This window comes from Macrobrachium rosenbergii, chromosome 6 (genome assembly GCF_040412425.1).
Source record: "Macrobrachium rosenbergii isolate ZJJX-2024 chromosome 6, ASM4041242v1, whole genome shotgun sequence".
NCBI lineage: Eukaryota > Metazoa > Arthropoda > Malacostraca > Decapoda > Palaemonidae > Macrobrachium > Macrobrachium rosenbergii.
Window position 1 is genome coordinate 2,734,092 of NC_089746.1, and position 23,175 is coordinate 2,757,266.

At 44.3% G+C, this 23,175-nt stretch overlaps 1 protein-coding gene across 3 annotated transcripts in view; it reads left to right on the top strand.

Moving 5' to 3' along the window:
* The window catches only part of LOC136839115 (uncharacterized), a 42,020-nt gene that overhangs the window by 13,151 nt on the left and 5,694 nt on the right, over positions 1 to 23,175 (top strand). For 2 of the 3 annotated variants that reach the window (XM_067104772.1, XM_067104773.1), the window contains exon 2: positions 4,890 to 9,556. In XM_067104772.1, coding sequence (XP_066960873.1) covers positions 5,051 to 8,818 — 3,768 coding nt within the window. In that variant the 5' untranslated portion in view covers positions 4,890 to 5,050 and the 3' untranslated portion in view covers positions 8,819 to 9,556. Of the gene's footprint in view, positions 1 to 4,889; positions 9,557 to 23,175 lie in introns of those variants that run through there. The other variant, XR_010853210.1, reaches the window with a different exon arrangement.

Below are 23,175 nucleotides of genomic sequence, written 5' to 3' on the forward strand. Positions count from 1 at the left end.
AAACAAAAGCTTTCCCTAAATTCAAAACCCTTTCAAAAATCTGAGTAGGGGTCATGGACTTAAAATCTAAGTTTTCAGCAACCAAACGGGCAAAATAAACTTCATGCTCTAAAGCCATAAACAGCTGATCTCTCACTTGAGCATCAGACTGTATACCAAACTCACAATCTTTTGCCAAAGATTTTCAGGTCAGCATACAAATCTTTCAAAGACTCTCCTCCTCTTTTCCTACTTTGCTGGAAAGCAAGTAAACTTCTGTGGTAGCTAGGTTTAGTATCATAATGTGCCTTAAGCAAAACTAACAACTGTTCATATGTTTTAGTATGTGGCAAATCTGGTGCACATATATTACCTAGAACTGCAAACACTTCAATACCAACAGACACAAAAAGAACATTCTTCTTAATGCTGTCAGTTATAGACATATAAGCAAAATTTGCTTCCAATAAACTCAACCACAATTCAAAAGCCATATCCATTACACTTCACCCTCAGACTTATTATTACATATAAGTCAAAAGTAATTAATTTGGCTTAATCAAAACTGTTACTGCAGGTTCCTAAATGATCTAATAAACATATTTACAGGATACGTGCCATTAACACGATACAGTACAACAATCTGTAAGCAACAAGGCCTAATTACTTTATTACAACAAAACCGTCATAAGCAAAAACAGCATAACCTAATGAAGGACACAAGACAAATCAAAAGGATAAGCAAAAACACAGTTGCTTAAGCATACTGCTACCATAATAGGCCATGAAACAATGATACACTTCCATATGATTAAATAAAAAAACCTTAGCCACTGCAAACAATTCATTTGTTACATTGCCAAGATGCCTTCCTCTCAATGCTGGCATAAGCGACGGCCACTTGGCAATCCAGAAGGTGAACAAACCATCAAAATACAAAAATACGGCTACCACACCATTTTTCTCTGCCTTCGGTTACTAAATTTCGTCACCAATTATTACGTGGTGGTCCGAGGTAGAGGGTTAATAATACAGATGGCTGAATGTTGGCTTTAATGGTTATAGCATTGTTACATTTGCTACAAAAATCTGCAGGCTTCTCCCAATCGCCCAAACCACAACAACCCACAATGCACCAGTCTTAAGCAGAGCTTCAACATGCCTGATATAATACGCAAGGCTTAATACGTAACAATACCCTCATTCACCAGCTTTCATCAACCACTTTTTCTTCACTTGCCATCTAGATGTTTTCCACATTGGCTAAGTTGTTGAAACCAACCTCTTTTTCTTTTATGGCTGTTTGTTCCTACACAGTACAGTACAAACCTTTGGTCTTTACTTAGGATTTGTTCCTATACGATATACAAGCCATCGGTCCTTTATATTAGGAATTACTTACAGCGAAGCGGGAAATGACCAGTAAGACTCTTGAGCAAGGTGGTTAGGCAGTAACTATCTGGTAGGCAGGAGTCCTGCCTGCCTGGATGTAAACAATCCAATTTGTTTTCCGCTGTCATGCTGTGTAGACATTTTTGGAGCTCCCTGCCTGATTGCCGTTAAGCGCTTCTTTCCTGGTGGGATCTTTTGTGTTGTTTTTGCTTATATATTGTGTGTGTTGGATATTATTTAATATACAAACCCATGGTTTTGATAGCCTTGCGGTAAGGCCGTCTTTCCCCAGCGTGTGTTTCTTGGGGTCAGCGGCCAGGGGCATAACATTTCGCTCCCTTATCATTTGGACCTCTCACCCTCCGCTCCTTGTTCAGGGGCGTGACTGTAACCTTTTCTGTCTTGTATGAGGGTTGCTCTTTGCCGCCTGTGCTGTGGGCGACTTTTCCTGGAGGAACTTTATCAGGAGGGGGTTATCAGGTGTTGTTGGAAGGTTATTTGCCTCAGACAGCACCCTTGGTGACTTCCCCTTTGTTCCTTCTGGTGGCTTCTCTTCGCACTATCTCTTCTAGCAAAGATCGGCGGGGGATGGGGGTGGGCAATTGGGTGACCTCTTCTCGGGGGCCTCCTCTTGCTTCATAGGGCAATCCCCCTCGGAGCGAGAGGCGTCTCCCTTTACTAACCTTTTTTTTTTTTTTGACAGGCTGACAGCAAGCATCGTAAGGTGCAGCTGAGGTTCCCCTGTGGCAGGAAGGCTACCCTCATACATTGGATACTTCGACAGCAACCACGGTGACAGTAATGCCTAATATCCCCACGTCGGTGTTAACACTGTGTCCTGACAAGGGGGTTCAACCGCTGTTCATTCTCTGGCAATCTTGTATGCGGTGCCACTGCCTCCTGTCGTACCTGTGGTCCTGTCTGCTCCCACTGTGCCTTCTGTCTTTTTGCTCCTGTTGCCCTGGCAGCCAGTCACTGAGCCTCTCCTGCTGTGCTTCCTGCCCCAGCTGCCTGAAGCTCCTGCCAACTGGGCCTCTCCTGCCATGCCTCCTGCCTCAGCTGCCCTGGTTGCTCTTGTTGCTTCTCTTGGTGTTCCTGTCGCTGGGCTGCTCCCATTGTGCTTCCTGATTTAGTTGCCCTGGCGGTTCCTGTGTTTCCTGACCACCATCATTTAGTAGATGTCAGAGAAGAGATCGAGGAAGAAGTCCTGTGAAATGTAGTCGTCTTCTTCAACTTGATCTTCAACTTTGCCTTCTGCTGCCTTCTCCTCTTCCTCTTCTGAGGCTCATTGGCCATAGAAGAGGAAGGCTACCTCTCCCTCCCCTAAGAAGTCCTGCCATGGGGCTTCTAAGGGGCTGCCTCCCTTTATGAGGAGGCAGTGGGATCTCTTATTGGCTCTTCCCGGCCTTTGGGCTCGGGAACCGAATAGCTTACCCTAGGGTCTTGTGTTTCAGGAGTCGCGGGCACGCAGACTTTGGTTTGCGCTCCCGTCACCATTCTAGGGGTTTCTCTTCTAGACTGGTGCTGTGTTGGGTGCTCAACTTTGTCGAGTCACACCGAGTGCTTGGGAATCTTTGGAGTCTCGTGCATCCTGAACTGGTATCGGAGAGACCTCTCACTGTCCCAGTTCAGGCGGAGTGTGAGAGAAAGAACCAAGACATGCAAGTGTCTCGGTTCTTCCTGCCAGTACTGAGTTTTGATCAGTTCGGAAACAGTGCTCAGTCAGGTTCCCAGCCTGGTGTCTCGGTCCTGAGGGTTTGAGCATCTGGAGAGGCAAGGAGTAGGTTTATTTCTGAGGTCCTGCGGGACTTCTGAGGGACTAACTCTCTTCGGAGAGGCGGTGCGTTCTGTCGTTAGGCTCTTCCAGACCCTTGGGGTCGGGAATCGATTCGCATTCCCCATGGGTCTTGTGTCTCAGGGGCCTCGAGTGCGTGACCTTTCGAGGCTGCGCTCTCAATTTCAGTTCTTAGAAGTCAGCGTCTAAGACTGGTTCTGTGCCTGTCCCTCCCCAGTTTTCTTCGGGAGCTGAGAGGAGCTTACTCCTGATGATTATTCTTTTGAGATTCGGGAGTCTAACTGAGTACTTGGAGTGCTTGGATTCCTTGGGATCATGAGTGCTGAACTAGCAAGTCATAGAGTGTCCAGGATTCTGCAGAATCTTGGACACTCCCCAAACCAGTACTAGGGAGTTTGCTCTCCGGTATGGTTTAGGCACAGGACGAGAGGTGTGAAAACATTCAGGTGTTTTGACACTTCTTGCCTGCTTTGTTTTGAGTGCTCGGTCAGTTCCGAAACTCGTGTCTCGGACCCTTGGGTTTAAGCACTTGGGTTAGCAGACAAGAATCACCTTTAAATGTTCATCTCAAGGGGCTTTGACCTCAAAGGGGATTAAAGCCAATCTTGAGGACAGTGCTAGTTCACGGCTGAGCTTTCCCAGCTCGGCTTCGCTCAGCCCTGCTTGCTCGCCCAGCCACCGATCGCGTTTACGTGATCAGTTTGGATCAGCTTGGCCTGCTCACCCAGCCCCTGATCTCATTTCGAGACTGGCTCGTCTTGCAATAAAACAAACCTAATGCATATACATTGCTTTATTGTCTCTGGCACTCAGATTCAACCTGGCCCCTTTTCAAATGATGTTGGTTACAACCCATACACTTGAAGTTCAATAGAACATGTAGTATCATATTGACAGATATCCAAAGCAAATGAAAAACTTAGGTCCATATCCAGACCTAGGGTAATAGAAATGTAATTGGCCCTTTCTTGGCATATTTTGAAGTGTCTTGTGGACAGTCAGACAGGAAGCAAAAATCCTGGATGGGCATCTAAAACCTGTCCATCGTAAAGTGTATTTATTTCTTGTACATATTCATAGAATTTGCCACACCTCCAGAAAATTGGATTGAATTTCACCAATAACTGTTTGAGACCTCATTTATACAAACAGACATTGGTAGATACACTACCATCCTCCAGGTTTATAGGGAAGCACATTTAGTCTGTCAGTATATCATGAATTACAACTTTCAAATTTATTTCTGCAGACAGATGATAAGAAGACATGGAAGTTACTTATGTCAAAACTGGAAGCTATATCCTAGAGTACTTTTCAGCTTGAAGGAAACAAAAATGAAAATCAAGTGTAAGAAACCATTTTACTCAAAATGCACAAGCCCTGAAAAGTGGAAGGAAAACAACTGTAGGATAATCATCAAGAAGCAACACCAGAGAAATGGGAAATATGAATTGCACAAGACTGCAGAAGTAAGGAAGGACAAATATGTAGAGTGATACAGTGGAGGAGGATGTCACACCCCTAGAGTTGCAGGGTTATTTAAAATTTTTGTCACTAAATGTGTATGTGCTTCAAGTAGGCAATGGTTTGCCAGTTGTACAAGCATGTAAGAGATTTGCTGGGATGAAATGTAAATAAACTTAAATTTTATGTTCATCCATATGTGTATTATTGAGATGAGGTTTGATTTTCTTATGAGTTAATTCTGAGTTTTATCTTTCAGATTTGCTGAGGTTTCCTGGAAGTACTTTTTCTACCATATCCATAGGGCATAACCCAGTTTGGTCATCTGCATTATGAAAACCTTCAAATAGAAAAGTATTTATTATATGTATGTGCCATTGAAGTTTTGTAACATTTCTTGGTGATATATACTAAGGTGCAATGGATCAGACTCCACAAGAAATCATGCATTCTTTATTTTCCCTTGATTCTAGCATGGAAAATCGTGGACACCTGTATACTTATAACTATCCATATGGACAGTATTCATATCCATATCCATACCCATATCCAGCCTCCCATCCTCCACCAACTCACATGAATATTTCCTCTCCATCCCATGGTATCCCCCCATCCCCACATCCTATTCCATTGTCTACAGAAAATTCAGTGGTACATCAAGGAAATCTGTCTTCATATCCAGCTGGAGTGCATGGCATCCATTCTTCAGTTGGTGATGTGAGGGAACTGCCAGATAATAGAGTTAGGATATCATCACATGTAAATTCAGTAAATTGTCATGTTGCTGAAGATCTTCAGAGCTCATCAGCAGGCTCTGGAGCTTATGGCAATTCAAGATATCCAATTGATATGCGACCCATGGCAGTTGAACAGAGGTTTGTCGGAGACCATAGGCCTCTATCGAACCATCCTTGTACGTCATTGGATTCAAGTCATTTGGGAGATTGCCCTCAGCCAACAGACTTATCAGTGCAGCGTCTCAATGCTAAATTTTATAACAGTGTTCATAATGTTCCAGAAGACTTGAAAGAAACCCAAGATGTTAAGGAGGGAGTTGATCCATGCAATGTGCTGGAAGATCAGAGAAATTTAAAAGAAAATACAAACCATGAAGCACCAAAAAATGAAATGAACCCATTAACAGGCAGTTTTAAATATTCAAGAGATGTGTGTGCTTATAACAGTCTTGCACCTAGTATTTCAAAACCTTCTGAGGGAATGCAGTTACCTTCAGGAGACCACCAACCACCTTCATCAGTTCTCAATTCAAGGACACCGTCATTAGGACATGACTTGAGGATGCCAGCTGTAGTTCAAGAACCTAGAGTTTCAGCGCCTATCCAAGGTCTGAAGCAAGCCTGTGAAAAAGAGAGAGAGACATACAATTCTGGAATAAATCCTCTCTGTGTTCCATGCCACAATGTGGGATCAGATGATCTCAGTTCAGAGAATGATCAGTATTACGGAGGAAAATCCAGTGTTTGTATGGAAAAAAAAATAAGTTTAAATGGTCAGGCTAACATAGAATTTAGAAAAATGACCACTGACTCAAGACTTTCAGTGGTAAATGAAACCAATTCTGGCAGTGAGATGAAGTCACCTTCAAATGATATTAAGATGTTGTCAGAGGTTTCACTTAACAGTGAAAAAACAAACGAAACAAGTGTACAGTATGCATCAACCAGTTCTCCTAGCACTTCTTTGGGTCTGGGCTCTCATTCCTCAGGAGAACATCTCAGAGGTAAAGGAGAGGATAAAGATTTTAGCAAAGCTAATCTGGATTCTAGTGTTACCTTGAGCAGTGATACTGAAATTTATTTAGACAAAAATAGAGATGAAAATACAGCTGTGACTAGGGCAGAGCAACTTTTGACTGATAAAGATCATGCTGATAATGAGAAGGGAACAGGTGATGGAAAAAGTGAGAGGGAGGATGATGATGAGGAGGAAGAAGAAGAGGAAGAAGAAGAAGATGGCGAGGAGGAAGAAGAGGAGGATTTTGATTCAGAGGCGTCTACACCTGACTATCCAAGCCCATACATAGAGTTCAATGATATAGCTCATGGTGTTTTCAAAAATATCAGTAACATAGCTGGCCCTGCAAAGCCATTCCAGTGTGAAGATTGTGATGCCACTTTTACAACTAAGGGAAATCTGAAAGTCCACAAGAGAATTCATACAGGAGAGAGACCTTATGAGTGTGAGGACTGTGGAAAAACTTTCTCTTACTGTGCTTCATATCAGTCCCATAAACTTATTCATAGTGGACATAGGCCTTTTAAATGTGAATTTTGTGAGAGAGCATTCTTTCGAAGCGAGCACTTAGAGCGTCACAGGAGAAGACATACAGGAGAAAGACCATTCAAATGCACAGAATGTGATGCTACTTTTGCTGCAAGTGATGGTTTGGCAAGGCATACCAGAACTCACACTGGAGAGCGGCCATATAATTGTGAGCACTGTGGAATGGCCTTTGCTTATAAATCTACTTTCCTCAGGCACAAATTAGTACACTCTGAAAGTGAATTCAAGTGTGATGATTGTGGAGCAACTTTTAAAGATCCCCTTAGGCTAGAAAAGCATGTTAAGAAGCATAATGATCCTAATTATGTACCTGGTGAAGGAAAGCCAAATCCACATAGAACTTTTGAGGATGGAGTTTGGATGAATGGGTGTGAGTTTTGTCAAATGAAGTTTAAACGCAAGTCAGATTACTACCTCCATCGACGAACACATACAGGAGAAAAGCCTTATATATGTGATATATGTGGGTCATCATTCATACGAAGAACATACTTAGATATTCACATGCGTACACATACTGGTGAACGCCCATATAAATGTAGTGAGTGTGAATCAGCTTTTAAAACACGTACAGCTCTCAAATTTCATCACCGCATCCACACAGGAGAGAGACCTTACAAATGTGAAGTTTGTCAATTTGCTTTTGCTCAGAAGTCTGCTATGAAAGCCCACATGCGAATCCATACTGGTGTCAAACCATTCAAGTGTGATGAATGTGAAGCATCTTTCCGTCACAGTAGTAGTTTAACCATTCATAAGAGAACACATACTGGGGAAAAACCATATTTTTGTGATCAATGTGGAGCCTCTTTTGCACAGAGGCCACACCTCAATTTGCACAGACGATCTCACTCTGGCATTAAACCACATACATGTGATGAATGCAATGCATCCTTCACCAAAAAAGACTACCTCTTAGCCCATAAATCAAAGCATGCTGCTGGAAGTGCCATAAAGATAGAAGCTCTAGTAGAAGCAGCTGGGGAACATGCATTTAAATGCACTGAGTGTGATATGGTGTTTACTCATCATTCAAGTCTCACAGTTCACATGAGGAAACACACTGGAGAGAGGCCGTTTGTCTGTGAAGACTGTGGAGCATCATTTTTGTACAGTTCAAATCTCACCACTCATCGTCGTAAGCACACGGGTGAAAGACCCTATAAGTGTAACCAGTGTGAGTCATCATTTATACTCAAGAGTTATTTAACAATGCACCTTAGGAAGCACTCAGGAGAGCGGCCATTTAAATGTGATGACTGTGGTGCCCGATTTACCCAAAAAACACATTTGTCAACACATCGTCGCATTCATACAGGTGAATGCCCTTATAAATGTGAAGAATGTGGAGAGGCCTTTCGTGATGGGGCTAATTTTTGGCGACATAAAAAGAAGCACTTGATTGGTGAAGGAGCAGCCACTGTGGTGAGACGAAGGGGAAGACGAAGTAGAGGAAAGGGGAGGGTCACTACAACAGCTCCCAGACGTACGTCACGTATTCGTCGTAATGTAATGAAGATCGAAGACTTGTATGAGCAGTTAGTTGTTGCTAATGATGGCGACCCTTTTCTGTTGAAAGAGGAGCCTGCAGATTCTTCCAACATAGAGGAAGAAGAAGATGAACCTTACATCCCCATTGATCCCATGGTGGAAATCAAGTTGGAAGGTGATGATGAGGATGAGGAGAATGATAACAGTGATGTTGAATTTCAGGGTGTATGCTTAAAGATTAAAATGGAAAACAATGAGGAGATGAATCAAGGTGCTCAGGAAGGGATGGATGAAAGAAACTCAAAGGAGGAAGATCCTTTAATGCTTGACCAAGAGGGAAGAAATTCCAAGTTAGAAAAGGGTCCCAAAAATTTGTTGAAGTCACAAAAATAAATCAATTTTAAATATGAATTAAGTAAGAAAAGTTTTGAAGCTAATTTTATTTTTGTTAAAAAGATTTTAATATATAAAAAATATTATGTATGATTGTCGTAGTATGTAGGTATGTAGTGAAGTCAAAATGTATGGTATTTTAAGTGCTGACAGAATTTTAATTTATTTTGTTATTTATATCTTAACTAGATAAAGGATCTCATTTGATGTTGATTTATTTGTTAAAGAAGAAATATTTGCTATTTTTTTTCTTAAAATACTAAAGTTTATCATCCCATTATATACAGCAGTAGGTTTAATGCCTTCAGAGGTAACAAGATATTTATATTCAATCATGTTATTGAAGATGATTAACATATTTTATTGGCTACACTAGCCAATAAGTAGAATTTCATAAGTTAAATTGTGAAATTTGAGTGTGTTTTGTTAAAGCAACTGTGTCCTGTTTTAAGCTAAATTAGATTGATAGACTTGCAAATTTCAACCTTTTGCTGCAGAAAAAATACATTGTTCACACAATGTATGAACTTGGGTTTTATTTATACAGTTTATCTCTTACTTACTCTACATGGATTGGTCATGAATTTGCTCATATGTGAGTTCTTGACAAAAATTAAGAGGAACATGTAAGTTAATAAAGAATTTGCTAAAAATTCCACAACTGGGTCCACAGCGAGCCTCACAAATTATTGTTTTTGAGACAAATTTCATGAAATATACAATAAAAAATGTAGTATATATTGTATTTTATTGACAAAAGAACTGTGAAATCAGAATATGGAAAATACAAAGAATAAACTAAAAGCTTAATTTTTGGTTATAACAATGAATAATTTTTCAACACAAATTCATAATTGCTCCGACACGATATAAAAACCATCGGTCCTTTACATTAGGAATTACTTTCAGCGTAGCTGGAAATGGCTGTTGAACTTTCGAACAAGGTGGTTAGGCAGTTAACTAACATCCGGGAGGCGGGGGTACCGCCTGCTTGGATGTAAACATTCCAATTTGGTTTTGGCTGTCGTGCGCTGCAGACGTGTTTTCTTTCGCTGTCTGCCCTGACTGCCTTTGATCTGTTTTTCCCGGTGGGATCTTTCTTGTTTTTGCTTGTTATTACAACATGAATGTGGACAAACCCCGCATGCCTTCCTTCCCCTAGTGTGTGTGTTCTGGGGTGGGGGGGAAGAAATGTAATACTTTTCATTCTAGTGTGGATATGGACCCACATGCCCTCTGCCCCACCTGCAGAGGACATATGTGTTCACGTGCTTCTCCTTGTGCTGAGTGTTGTTCCTGGTCTGCCGAGCAGTGGGCAAAGTTTGAGGGGAGGCGACAGTACCGAGGGAAGCCCGCCAAGATGTCGTCTGAGGGTTTTACGCCCCCAATGACTCCCTTGGTGGCTGACCTGTCGGGATCGTTTCTCTGTCCTGGCAAGCTTCCCCTTCTTGCTGCCTCTCCCTTGGGTGAGGACTCCCCCTCCCCTTCCTCATTTGTTTCGTCGGGTGTGGAAGGTCGCAGGGGAATGGATGATCAGGTCATCCTCTCTGGGGCCTCTCCTCGCTCTGGGGCTGAATTTTTTCCCCTGGGTCAGGTACAGTAGAGGCTTCTGTTTTTGACCCGACTTTTTCCTCAGGCTTGGCCGTGGAAGCGTCTCTCAGTAGCCAGGTATCTGACCTCGCTTCTGCCTGGCTGCACCTGGGTCTTCCTGGCATTCCTTCATTGGAGGGTCTGGTATCCCATCTGTCAGGCGCTCCAGTGACTACCCACGCAGCCACCACATCCACCACCACGACTGTCACCATGACATCATTCGGCAAGCTGCCTGTGACAGTGGCCTCACACCTGGGCACCCAGGAGGCGGCTGCTCTTCCCATGCTCCATACCGTGCCGCTGCCCCCTGCCTGGCCCCTCAAGGATGGTGACTTCATCAGTGCCATATACCTCCATGCCTGCTCCTGTTGCCGACCCACGCTTGTTCCCGACTTTTTCCGGCTCCTGGCCACCCTGACTCTCGGCTCAGTATGGCTTCCACTCATGCTCCACCCGTGCCTACGACCCTCACACCGTTTTCTGGCTTTCCTGGCTCCCGCACTGCTCCACCTGCCCTGGTAGCTGCTGGCCCGAGCACCAACATCTCCGCTACCTGGGTTGTGCCCGCATCCTTGGCTCCCCTGGCTGCACCTGCGTCTTCTGCTGCTCCCTCATGGATGGGGAACCTGACCGCCATCCTGAAGAAGATGACTAAGAAGTCGAAGAAGAGGTCTAGGAAGGTGTTGTCGTCAACTTTGTCTTCGTCGTTCCTGGTTGTCTGCTACCTCTTCTTCCTCTTCTTCTTCTGAGGCTTGCCAGCCAAAGAAGAAGCCTGTCTCTCCTTCCCCCTAAGAAGTGTCACCCCAAGACTTCACAGGGAAGGCAGTGGGATCTCTCGTTGGTTCTTCCTGGTCCATGGGCCAGGAAACCAATTTGTTGACCTCCCTGTCAGTCGTATCGGGAGCCAAGAGAGTGCAAACCGTGCCGAAGAAGCCTGCTTCTAAGGCCAGCGGGTCCGTGTTGGACACTCATTCACGAGCCACGCCAAGTACCACCTGGGTCTCTAAGGAGACCCGAGTACCCCGGTCTGGTACCTGAGAAACTTCTCTCCATACTGACTCGGGCACAGGACGGGAGAAAGAGTCCAGGCATGCAGGTGCTCTGACTCCTCCTGCTGGCACTCGAGGAAGTGCCAAGGCAGGTTCCCGGGAAGGTGCGCCAATCCCTTGGGTCCAGACACCTGGTGAGGCAGAGAAGAGGTCCCCTGCTCAGTCTTCCCGAAAGGTTTCTACCTCAAAGACTGGGGTGCGTCTAGAGGACAGTCCAAGTTCTCGCCAGCCAGCCGCGTGCTTGACTCCCCCTAGTCCCTGGCTGCATTTGTGTGGCCAGCCTGGCTTGGGGGAGCTGAGTGTGCGGCTTGACTCGCGTGAGCCGCTCCGCTTTCCTCAGGAGAATGCTTTGCCGAGGCAAAAGCGCTCTCCTCAACAAAGGTTGCTGTCACCACCTCGGGTTGGTGACCTCTCCTGGCCCGCTGCTCCTGTTGGTTCTGCCAGCAAAACCAGTGGGGGTGCTTGATCCTCCTCACTTGTCCCCTCAACCTCCTGGGCTCCTCCCAGGGGGCACAAGTCAAACAGGAAGAACTTCGGCGCGTTATCTCGCCAGAGTTCTACCTCGGGGGTGTACGTGCCTGGCTCGGTCCTTGGTTTGGCCAGGTCGTACATCCATGTGGTGCAGGAAGGATCACGGGTCTGCCAAGGTTCACCCTCCTGCAGGGAGAGTAGATCGGGAGGACCGCACCCTGGAAGGACTCGAGGGTCCTCTTCCCCAGTATGCGGACACCCCCGAGATACAGAGGACTTTTGCTGAGGTAATTGTGCTGATTTGTCAGCACAACGACGTCGGGTAAGGGACCACGGCCTCTTCTGTGGATTGTCCTTCACACCTCAAATCCTTCTGGGGACCCAAGAAGAAACCCAAGGTTTCGGTGGGGCTGCCATGGTCCACGCTTGCCAAGGGGGTCCTCGATCAAGTGAATGGTCTTGTGTCTGGGCAGGACAATTCCCTGCAATCAAACTGCTCGGACAAGCTGCTTCCCCCTCCTCTGCCTCGTCAGAAGCACTTTTATACGCCATTGGAGAGGTCATTGCCACCTAAGCAAGAGGCCACAACCCTGGAAACCACCACCATGGCATCTTTCCAGGCAGTCTCCTGGTTGGATCTGTGGTCATTCACAGTATCCAAAGTGGGATCGGCTCCTTGGGCTTTGCAGTTATCTTGGGATCGTGGTAAACCTCGAGAAGTCAGATCTCACCCCCAAGCAGAGGATAAAGTACTTGGGCATGCTGATAGACATGGTAGCAGTGAAAGTCTTTCCCTCAGACTCTCATATCAGCAGGTTCAGGAAGGCAGCACAACTTTTCCTGTCTCGACAGGAGCAGCCAGCTCGGCAATGGCAAGTCGTCATCAGTCACCTGTTGTCGCTGGAGAAGCTGGTACCTCGTGGGCATCTTCACCTGCAGTCTCTACAATGGAGACTAAAGGAGTATTGGTCCCAGTCCCGAGACCCCCAGTCCTTTCTCATCCCTCTTTCCGAGGAGGTGAGAGAGGACCTTCACTGGTGGATGGACGACAGGAACTTCTTGATAGGGGTATCCCTAAATACTCCCCCTCTGGACATGCTGCTGTTCTCAGATGCATCAACTGAGGGATGGGGCGCACACCTGGAGAAGTTGCTGACTTTGGGAATGTGGCACAGAGACAAGACGACAAGCACATTCACATCAACATCCTGGAACTCAAGGCAGCCTTCCTGGCTCTCCAATAGTTCCAGGATCGAGTGATGGAACAGTCCGTGGTACTGATGAACAACAATACCATGGTAGTGGCATACGTCAACAAGCAGGGGGTCTAGTATCACTCCCGCTCCACCAGTTGGCCCACTTGGTAGAGCTGTCAGCCAGGTACATTCCAGGCAAGAGGAATGTAATGGCAGACAAGCTCAGCCACCAGAATCAGGTGATCAGAACCGAATGGTCCCTTCACTCAGAAGTCACGGAAAGGCTGCTCGACCCGTGGGGGCGTCCAGTCATCAATCTGTTCGCCACCCGGCACAACAGAAAACTCCAGGCCTTCTATTCAGTCGTGCCAGACCCATGGGCTGCTGTGGAGGACGCGTTCCAGCACCCATGGGACAACCTCTATGTCTATGCCTTTCCTCCGTTCTGTCTGATTTGCAGAGTGATCAACCAGGCGATGATCACTCTGAATCTCAGAATGATTCTGGTGGCACCCAAGGCCATTTAGTATCCTGACTTGCTAGCCCTCCTTTCCAAGGTACCAAGAGTGATCCCCCGGCCCAACCTGCTGTGTCAACCCCACGTAGAGTGGTATCACCAGGCAGTGCAGTCAGTGTCTTCACGGCTGGAGGTTATCCGCCATCTTGTGCGAGTGAGAGGCTTTTTGTGTCATGCAGCAATGGAGATGGCCAGGTACCTCAAACAATCCTCCTCAGCGGTATACCAGGGAAAGTGGCCCATCTTCTGTGGTTGGTGTCGCGGTTGGGGTATCTTTCCGGTCAGAGCTACTGTTCAGCAGGTCGCAGATTTCCTTGTCTTCCTTCGCCGAAAGAAGCTTCTCTCCATTTCAGCTGTAAAAGGCTACCGAGCCGCACTTGGCCTAGTCTTGCAGCTGAAAGGAGTAGATGTCACCTCTTCTTACAAGATTTCATTACTGATGAGAAGCTTCGAAAGGTCTTGCCCACCCAGAGATCTCAGGCCCCCTGTGTGGGATGTGACTCTCGTTCTAGGGAGCCTGACTCATGCATCATACCAGCCTTTACGAGAGTCATCAGAAAGGGATCTGACCCTCAAGGCCGTCTTCTTGCTGGCCCTGGCATCGGCAAAGAGAGTTGGCGAACTTCACAGACTCTCCTTTAATGTTAAACACTCGAGGGGATGGGGATCAGTTACGCTCGATTTCGTCCCAGATTTCATGGTGAAGACTCAGAATCCTTCGGTCCCTGACGCTCGGGTCGAGTATTTCACGATCCCCTCTCTAGAGGACTTTGTAGGTATGAACCAGACGAGATGCTGTGGCGCTATCTGAAGGGACTTGACATCTCTGGCCTGAGTGTCGATGACTCTTCGTTAGTGCCAGCTCGACCAAGGAAGAAATGTCCAAGAACAAAATCTCTTTCTGGCTTCGTGAGACGATAAGGAGAGTGTATTCTGCTGCTGGAGAAGACGACACTGTTATGCATAGTCCGAGAGCTCACGAAGTCCGCAGTGTTGGTCCGTCCCTCGCATTCCCAAAGAACATGTCGGTTCTTCAGGTGTTGAAGGCAGGTGTGTGGTCCCAGCAGACCACCTTCACTTCCTTCTACCTTCAGGATGTTGCACACAAGTCCTTGGACACATTTTCCTTGGGTCTTATGTGGCTGCTCAACAAGTTGTGAAGCTTAACCAGCTCCTCTAACAGGACAGGTTGCATCTTGCCTAAGATGTACAGTTGTGATTGGGAGAATGATGTGGCGTGATTGGCCTCTCTTCCTTCTCCTCATCTCGGTCTCTTCCCACAGGCAGGGGGCTGACGTGCCGTTCCAAGCTGGATCTGGCGGTCGATGCAAGTAAGCACCCAGCTGGAGCTTCCGTTCTATTTCCGCCCAGGGTAACCCCTCTCCTTTTAGGTGGGGAAGGAGACCATGACAATAAGACAAACGCAATGCTTGCGATTGCCTTTTGTCACCGACTCCAAGTTCTTCCTAGCCTACTTTGCATGAACTGATGATTCCTCTTTCATGCAAAGGGACCCAGAAGTCTGACCATTGATCTCTTGTTTCTTACAACCCAATCATTTTGTGAGAGGCAGTTTTCCCTTCCTTGCTCTATCGACCAGGAAGGGAAGACAAGGTGTGGTGAACTCCAGTCAGTTCTTAGAGACTCACTCAAATTCCTTCCTCCAACCAGTGAGTCTTCTTAATGTAAAGGACCGATGGTTTGTATATCATGTCGGAACAAATCACAATTTTTTAAAGTAAATTGTATTTTTCCTAACTATACAAACCTGAGGTCCTTTACATTACATTTTATGCCCACCTCATACCACCCCTCAATCTAAACCTGGGCCAAAAGGCAAGTTGGAATCTTTACATCTGGGCAGGCGGTACCCCCGCCTCCCAGATGGTAGTTAACTGCCTAACCACCTTGTTTGGAAGTTCAACGGTGTTTCCAGCCTACGCTGAAAGTAATTCCTAATGTAAAGGACCTCGGGTTTGTATGGTTAGGAAAAATACAATTTACTTTTAAAAATTGTGATTTTCTAGACAACCATCTTTGCAAGACTGAGTTAGGTTCCTCAAAAATAGATTGTAAAGGTTCTTTGACAATGACATTTTTGGGGGAATCTTGTGATTCCATACTACTGAGGACATCAAAAGATATTTGTCACATGCACTGAGTCTTTTGATGCTGTAATAGACTGTAAAGGTTCTCTAGCATGGGTATTTTTTGGGAAATCTTGTGATTCCATACTACTGATAAGGGCATCAAAAAGTATTTGTCACATGTACTGAATCTTTTGTTGCTGTAAATGGGCATTTTTTTATAGTCTAGCCACTGCTCATCCTCAAAGGAGTTACCCTTATGGTCCCACTAAGGCTTCATAAGATGGAGTGCCCATTATCAAGAATTCTGTTATAGCTGATCCAGACAAGAATGGTATCAATGTTGGTGCAATGATGGAATTTTAATGGACTCAAGGCTGGGAGTCACCTTGTCTGGCTTGACAGCGGCTACCTGGAATATCACGATTCATTCCTCTTCCACAGAAGTGTCAACAGTGCCACAGGCAGGTGAAACTCTGCCATTGCACATAGGTCTGTCTACAAGTGAACATCACTTTTTTCTGTTTCGAGAGTCTTTTGTTGTGCAGTACTTTATAACTGAGATGTGGCTACCATCTATTGAGGAAAGTTAAGTACAGTGCATATTTTAAGTTTTTTATGAGTACTGTAACTTACCAAGTAATTACATAGTTTATGGTTCCTAACCTACAGAAGCTTAAAAATTCAAAATTCATGTGGCAGTGCTTCTATCGTTTGTGTGTAGCTGACAAGGTCCTACCCACTATCCAGGACTTGAGGAACAACTTAGCAGAGAGCTCAATTCGTTTCCTGCCAGCTTCTTATCAACATCAGAAGTTTTTCCGCAGCTGCTTCGTCGCTTTTTCGGATGTTTATTTGCCCAATTTTGGGCACTCAATTATAAGTGAATTGTCTTTTGTGGTTAACTTTAGGAATTTCTTTAGTTAACATGTCAGATTCTAGCTTGTCTAGTATTCGCTTCTGTTTGGAGGGTTGTAAAACTAGGTTAACCAAGTTTTCTTATGATTCTTATACTAAATGCACTAAATGTAGGGGGCAAGAGTGTAGTAAGGGTAATACAGTACTTGCTTAATGTCAGGATTGGGAGGATAAAAAATGAAAGACCTTAAAGTCTTATTTAGAGAAGCCTGAAAGAGATAGAAGGATGAAGCAGCCCCTAGGGCTGAGAATAGGACTAGTACAGAATCTACTCCTTTTCCTAATGTAGTGGATGATAAAGCTGTTACTCCCCCAATTCCTCCTGCTTCTACCATCCTGAGCCCTCTTACTTTACCACTCACTCCTGATCCAGGTTCCCATGATTCCGCTCTCCATGCCATTGCCAGCCGCGAATCAAGGTTCGATCAGAAGTTTGGATTATTATCAAATAACATTATGGAAGTGGGGTCTGCTATTAGATCTCTGATGGGAAAAAAATGTGCATAGTGACAGTGCAGTGAGAAGTGTCAGTGTTGTGAATGTAGAGGAGGTGGCTGTCTGTCCCGCCAGTGCTCCTAGACGAAGGTCCCTGTCCCGCTTCCCTTCACCTGGGAGATGACATACCAGAGGTCCAAGGGAGGCTGGTAGGGTTTGCCCAAAGGCAGTCACCCGGTTCATCGAGCCTGTCGTTCGTTCCCATGCTTCGACTAAATGAGGTTAGCCCGCAGCCTTCCTACAGCTTTCAGGATCAGTCCACTTCTCCAGCTTGCCCTCGTCATTCGTTGGGAAACTGTCTTGAGCGCTATAAGTGCCCGACTTCTTCCGAGTACCCTGCGCCTGCCATCTCGCACCAGACTTCCACTTTTGAGCACCCGGTGCCAACTCCCGAGCTTCCAGCACCAATGGCTGAGCGCCCAGCAGCATCATCCTGACACCCAGCACCTTCCACTCATCCATAACCGTCATCATCGGTTCAAGGTGATCATTCGGTAGCCCCGCTCCAATGACAGTTGATGGGGCTTATGGGGTTCATGAAGAAAACCTCAGCAGTTCCCGAAACCAGGGACAAGTCTTTGTTGCCTATCTCTTCAGAGGAGGAAGAGGTTGTCCAGGATTTGGTCCCCTCTTCAGCGAACTATACTCGTCTCTTTTGAGATTTCTCCAGGGTAGCTTCCCAGATTTCTTCGTTACTGCTGCTCAAACTTCTGCCTTCCTCATGAGAAAGCAGTCTTCTGAGGGTACCAAGCTTCTTAGATTAGTTCTTTCCTCTTCCTAGAGGAAGGCTCTCCGAGAGGTGCATGACTGGGTGGCCTCTAAGAGAGAGCAGGGCAAAGCAACATTTGCTTCTCTGCCCAGCAAGCTCATGAAGATGAGGTACTCATGCTACGCCACCGGGAAGCTCCTTCCTTGGGAGTTTCTGTCTCCTCCCAGGGGGACTTTTCTGGTCTGGTAGATTCGGCTCATACAACAGCTTTTTATATGGCCAAGGTAATGTTTTCTTCCCCCGAGCTTGATCACCTTATCAAGAACATTTTTAAGGTTCTCGAGATTTTTAGCTTTCTCGATTGGGCTGTCGGGGCGCTAGCTAGAAAGATCAAAGACTGTCCAGATCTCGTTGAAGACTTTACCTCTGATTGGCTGGGGTTACTTTCGTGCACCAGTAGGGCAGTGAGATGGCTCTTCAGAACTCTCCTCTCTTTTCAATGGGTGTGCTAAAAAAGAGGGAGTTCTGGTGTCCTTTCACTTTGAAAGGAATTTTGCCGACACAGAAGTCACCTCTACTTTTCACTCCTTTAGATAAGTCTCACCTTTTTCTGCAAGTCACAGTGAAGGAGATTCTTTCAGACGTCCAGAAGTCTACAACTGACCTGTTAGTGCAATCCACCAGATGTCCGAGGGATCCTGCACCTTCCATGTCGAGATCATTCTCTCCCTTACAGCCTGAGCCCATTCTTGGGGGAAACCGAAAATCCAGCCTAGACCTAGATCTAACTTGCGACCTCCTACAAAGTTCATTAAGAAGTTGTCATTCAAGATCAACCACAAGAAATGAGAATTTAGTCCTTCGCACCCGAGTAGGAGCCAAACTTCTACTTTTTTGAAAGGAATGGGCATGCAGAGGAGCAGAACCTTGGGTAGTCAAGGTACTCAAGGAGGGCTATGCCATTCCTTTCATGAAAGCTCCTCCCTTAGTAACATTACTGATCGCCTTAACAGCGTATTCAGAAGGTTACACGAAGCTTTTGGCACTCTTTCAGGAAGTCAAATCCCTGATCATCAAGGGAGTGGTGGAAGAGGTACTAGATTGCCACTCAGAAGGTTTTTAACAACCACCTTTTCATGGTTCCAAAGACCTCAGGGGGCTGGAGGCCAGTTCTGGATGTCAGCGCCCTGAATGCTTTTGTCTTGAAGATGAAGTTCCACATGAAGATAGTGTGAGCAGTCAGTCATGTCTTCAAGCCAGCAGGGTGACTAGATGGTCACCCTGGATACTGTATGCAAGATGCATATTTCCATGACCCTATTCATTCAGGCTCACGGAAATTTCTACGCTTCATCTTTCAGGGCAGAGTATAGCACTACAGTTTCGGGCTCTATGCTTTGGGTTGTCGACGGCACCGCAAATATTCACCAGAATCCTCGCTCCTCTAGTGAATTGACTTCACCTTCTGGGAATCAATAGTTGATTTCCGCCGTAAGTCTATTTTTTTCCGTTATCGGCACTTTAACGGCGATTACAGCGCTGCATCATGATGTTGCATCAAGTTACAGTAAACCCCCTGTATTCGTGGGGGATGCATACCACACCCCCTAAAAACACTTATAACTGCCTATTTTGATAGTTCGAACACAAAAAAGAAACCCTCTAAAAATGCTGATACCTGGATATTTTAATAGTTTTATCACAAAAAGTGCATTTAGTCATGAAAATGATATGAAAATACAGTAACTAGTGACTATTTCTCAGTGAAAAATACTGCGAATGGGCGAATTTTCTGTGAATAATGTGTATGTATGTTCCATAGAGAAATCCACGAGTTGTGAGAATGCGAATACGGGGGGTTTACTATACGCAATGTAAGCGCCGTTAACCCTTAAACGCTGACTGGATGTATCGTACGTCGACTAAAATTGTCTGTTGGGTGCCGAGTGGACGTACCGTACGTCGACTACAAAAAATTTCAACCTTCGGTCAACTTTGACTCGACCGAAATGGTAAAAAAATGCAATTGTAAGCTAAAACTCTTACATTCTAGTAATATTCAATCATTTACCTTCATTTTGCAACAAATTGGAAGTCTGTAGCACAATATTTCGATTTAAGGTGAATTTTTGAAAAAAACTTTTTCCTTACATCCGCGCGGTAACTCGGCCGAAAATTTAAGAAATTCTTTCGTCATTTTGGCTTAATTTTTGCACCGTCTTATATTAGCCATTACATAAGGTGCTATATATGAAAATGTGCACAATTTCATGTAAAATACAACAAAAAACAACCCATGGTTGTAGCTTTTATCAGTTTGGAAATATTTTCATATAAATCACGATGTGCCAAAATTTCAACCTTTGGTCAACTTTGATTTGACTGAAATGGTAAAAAAACGCAATTGTAAGCTAAAACTCTTACATTCTAGTAATATTCAATCATTTACCTTCATTTTGCAACAAATTGGAAGTCTCTAGTACAATATTTCGATTTATGGTGAATTTTTAAAAAAAACTTTTTCCTTATGTCCACGCCAGAAATTCTTTCATCACGTTGTCGTAATGGTTGCACCATTTTATATTAGTCGTTACATAAAGTTTTATATATTAAAATGTGCGCAATTTCATGTAGAATACAACAGAAAATAACTCGTGTTGTAGCTTTTATCAGTTTTGAAATATTTTCATATAGATCACGATAAGAGCCAAAATTTCAACCTTTGGTCAACTTTAACTCGACCGAAATGGTCGAAAAACGCAATTATAAGCTAAATCTCTTACATTCTAGTAATATTCAATCATATACCTTCATTTTGCAGCAAACTGGAAGTCTCTAGCACAATATTTCGATTTATGGTGAATTTTTGAAAAAAAGCACTTTTTCCTTACGTCTGCACGCGGTAACTCTGCTGAACATCTCAGAAATTCTTTTGTCACTTTGTCGTAATGTTTGCACCGTTTTACATTAGTTGTTACATAAACTTTTATATATGAAAATGTGCACAATTTCATGTAGAATACAACAGAAAATAACTCATGGTTGTAGCTTTTATCAATTTTGAAATATTTTCATATAAATCATGATAAGTGCCAAAATTTCAACCTTCAGTCAACTTTGACTCGACCGAAATGGTAAAAAAACGCAATTGTAAGCTAAAACTCTTACATTCTAGTAATATTCAATCGTTTACCTTCATTTTGCAATAAATTGGAAGTCTCTAGCACAATATTTCGATTTATGGTGAATTTTTGAAAAAAACTTTTTCCTTACGTCCGCGCGGTAACTCGGCCGAACATCTCGGAAATTCCTTCGTCACGTTGTCATAATGTTTGCACCGTTTTATATAAGTCATTACATAGACTTTTATACATGAAAATGTGTGCAATTTCATGTAGAATACAACAAAAAATAATGCATGGTTGTAGCTTTTATCAGTTTTGAAATATTTTCATATAAATCACGATAAATAGAAAAAATTCGACTTTCGGTCAACTTTAACCCGACCGAAATGGTCGAAAACTGCAATTGTAAGCTAAAACACTTACAATCTAGTAATATTCAATCAATTAGCTTCATTTTTCAACAAACAGGAAGTCTCTAGCACAATATTTCGATTTATGGTGAATTTTTAAAAAAAACTTTTTTATGTCTGCGCGTTATGAATTCATGCATCATTTTGTGATAATATTTTCTCTGTGTTGCTTTGATCGTTTTACAATTTGTTATATACCAAAATCATCGCAATTTAGTGTACAATACAAAGAAAAAAAATAACTTGTTAGCTTTAACAGTTTTGCTCACAGCGCGATTTGTATACAATTACAGGCAGTCCCCGGTTTACGACGGTTCCGGTTTACGACGTTCCGTGGTTACGACGCTTTTCAAATATATTCATCAGAAATTATTTCTGGCTTACGACGCATGTTCGGGTTACGACGCGTCAGACGCCGATCCGACGGAAGAAATATGGCCCCAAAACGGCATAATAATCATAATTTGAAGGTTTTTTTGATGTAAAACTCAATAATAATGCAGTTTACGTCGTTTTCAATGCACCCAGAGCATTAAAAGTAAGGTTTTCTTATGATTTTTGATGATTTTCGACGATTTTCCGGCTTACGACAATTTTCGGGTTACGACGCGGCGCAAGAACGGAACCCCCGTCGTAAACCGGGGACCGCCTGTATATATGAAATTTTTTTTTTGCGCTGTCATATAGTTCAATATTTATATATGATAATGATATTTTTTTCGTTTCTGATGGTTGCATACTAAACTTCAGGCAATGAGAAAAAAAGGAGCCAAAAATGAACTCTTAATCTTAAAAACTAAGCGTGTTGTGATTTTTTGAAAAAAACTTTTTTCCGCTTCGGCGCTAACTCCCGAACGCCGCCGGCATACGACAAACACTTTTGTAAATAGAGGCTCGGCGTTAGAGGGTTAACTTGATGCCTATTCTTGCTGTTAGCACTGTCAACATAGCTTACGGCACCGTAACTTGGTGCAAACATCAAGTTATGGCACTGAAAAGGCACCATAAGATTGAATTGCCATAAGTCAGTGGCGCCGTAAGTTGAGGACCCACTTGGACCACTGGCTTCTCCGCTCTCCAATGGAGGAAAAGTGCATGGAGGACTTGAGAAGAACTCTTCACCTGACACAGGAGTTACTCATCATCGTGAACGAGAAGAAATCCCTAATGACTCTGACTCAGGAGGTTCCCTATTTGGGGATGATCTTGAATTCACAGACTTTTTGGGCGTTTTTTGTCGCCCGAAAGAGTTGACAACTGTCTCCAGACTGTCCGTCAGTTCCTTGCCCTTCCATCCTGCTTGGCAGTACAGTGGATGAGTCTCCTAGGGACCCTTGCTTCAGTAGAGTAGTTTGTATTCTGGTCTACGCCCAGGGCAAGGGCATCTTTTAAACTATGTCAGCACACGGTGTACTTCCTCTGCCGCAAAGTTCCCACTAATGTAGGGGCGACCCTTGGCTACATTGCCCTGCCCACTACAAGTTGAGAGAAGTGCCGACCAGAGGCAGTACCTGCCTGCAACAGCTCTCAACAAGTAAGGAAATAACAAACATTTATTTAATGTTGGCAACCTTTCTATTTGAAGCTTGTTACTTACTTAATGCTTTGGAGTAGAATATGTCCATGCTATGTAATTACTTGGTAAGTTACTTACAGCCAGTCCCCAGTTAACGGTGGGCTCGGTTAATGGTGATCCAGTTTTATGGCGCTTGTCTAGCGACGAAAATCGGCAATTTCGGCACTGAAAATCGCCGATTTCCACTTATCAGCAGCAATAATTGGGTATT